At 51.8% G+C, this 2,076-nt stretch overlaps 1 protein-coding gene across 1 annotated transcript in view; it reads right to left on the reverse strand.

Annotated features, from left to right (window-relative positions):
• Positions 1-1,847, reverse strand: part of Napsa (napsin A aspartic peptidase) — a 14,967-nt gene extending 13,120 nt beyond the window's left edge. Inside the window, exon 1 of the mRNA XM_026789146.1 lies at positions 1,781-1,847. Coding sequence (XP_026644947.1) covers positions 1,781-1,839 — 59 coding nt within the window. The 5' untranslated portion in view covers positions 1,840-1,847. The remainder of the gene's footprint in view (positions 1-1,780) is intronic.
• Positions 1,848-2,076: the final 229 nt, after the last annotated feature.

Raw genomic sequence — 2,076 nt, forward strand, 5'->3', positions numbered from 1 at the left:
TGAGACATCTGTATGAACCCTCTCAGAAGGAAGGGAGGGAGGGAGGGAGGGAGGGAGGGAGAGAGAGAGAGAGAGAGAGAGAGAGAGAGAGAGAGAGAGAGAAGAAATCAGCATCAGCACTGGTGAGATGGCTCAGAGGGCAAAGGTCCTGCTGCCAAGTCTCATGACCTAAGCTCAATCCTAGGACCTGTAAGGCAGGAGAGAACCTGTTCCTGAAACATGTCCCCTGACTTCCACACAAGTGCTGTGAATACACACAAACTCCACAACACAATAAACAGATTTTTTAAAAAAAAAAGCAAACAAAACCCAAAGCAGGTTAATGGAGCCAGGCGTGGTAGCCCTCTGGCCATTGCTCACCCTGGCACCCCACCCAGTCCCGTGAAGAGGCCTGGAGAGGCCCAGAGTGTCTTGAGCCTGACAGAAATGCTTTCTGGAAAGGTGCCCCCATCAAAAGCTGGGAGGTGGTAAAAGCAAACAAGGGGAGAAGTTGGGAGAAGAATCAGAGACAAGGTGTTGGGGGTCGCTCATGGGGAGCGACAGGCATGCTCAGAAGTGAGAATCTGGGATATCGAAGTTTCCAGACCACAGACACGGTCTTCAAGAATGGAGGGAAAGTCAGAGGGCCTGAGTCTTAAAGCCAGACCACCAGGGCTCAGGTCCAAGGAACCTCCTCACAAAATGTATCCTGATTGGATAAGGAGAGGTCTCCAGTCCTGGTCCTTGGGACCAGAGTTGTTTTGCCTTGTGGTGCTGGGCATTGAATGGAGGCCCTGGTGTCTCCTAGACACGTATGTCACCGCTGAACCACCTCCCTAGCTCTTGGTGTCTGGACACAGTGTCTCTATACCCTTGAACTCAACTTCCTACCTCAGCTTCCCCGAATGCTGGGCCACTCCACCCCACCTAGCCAAATGAATATCTTGGATTTAAAACTTGGCCCATACCTTGGCCCATAACTTTAATCTCAGCACTTGAGAGATAGAGGCAGAAGGAGCTCTATGAGTTCAAGGCCAGCCTGTTTTACAATAGTGAGTTCTAGTAGTAACACCCTGTCTTTAAGAAAAACGTGGGGGGCAGCCGGGTGGTGGTGGAGCGTACCCACAGTCCCAGCACTCGGGAGGCAGAGACAGGCGGATCTCTGTGAGTTCGAGGCCAGCCTGGTCTACAGATCAAGCTCCAGGACAGGCTCCAAAGCTACAGAGGAACCTTGTGTTGAAAAACAAGCAAGCAAACAAGAAATGTGGCACTGTGGCTAAGGATGTGGCTGAGTGGGTACCGTTCTTGCATAGCACAAACCCCCAGGTTCCCTTCCCGGAACTTCCAGCACTGGGGATGTGGAAGCAACAGAACCCGGAGTTCAACATGGGGAGTTTGAGGTCAGCCTGGGCTACATGAGAGCCAGTCTGGACAAAAACAAACCGAACAAATAAAAAATGTGGGGTATTAGGAAATATGCTAAATTTCTCAGTGAAGACCGCAGTTTGAGAGTTGAGAAACAGAGTCTTTAAGATGGACCAGGGGACAAGGAAGCTGGCCGCCAGATCTCACAACCTGAATCTGAGCTGGATTCACAGGACCTATTCGTTGTCCCTAACCTCCCTGCACACGCCACCACAGACAGACAGACACACACACACACACACACCCACACACACAAGTTTAAAAAGGAGAAAAGTCTGGGAACTTTGAGAAAAAGAATTCGGATTCTTGGTGCACCCAGGCCAAAGGGCAAGTGGTAGGAATCTGTCAGGAGTGAGGTGGGAGGGGGTCTCCATACCGGATCAGCGTGGCCCCTGCAGGCTCCAAACTCCCCAGTAACAGCAGGCACAGTAGCATCCACGGCGGCGACATCTCTGGGCACTGAGACTGGCTAGGCCAAGATGTCCTGCGGCCCCTTCCTTCCTCTTGAGACTCCACCCTGTCCACCCTGTCCACGCCCCACCACCTGCTGGAACACAGACGTGATCCCGTGTGAGGTGTGTGTGTGTGTGTGTGTGTGTGTGTGTGTGTGTGTGTGTGTCAGAACCTGATTATTTAAGATGTGTGCTGTTTGACTTGTACTTTTGGAAGGAG

Source organism: Microtus ochrogaster, unplaced genomic scaffold (assembly GCF_000317375.1).
Source record: "Microtus ochrogaster isolate Prairie Vole_2 unplaced genomic scaffold, MicOch1.0 UNK14, whole genome shotgun sequence".
NCBI lineage: Eukaryota > Metazoa > Chordata > Mammalia > Rodentia > Cricetidae > Microtus > Microtus ochrogaster.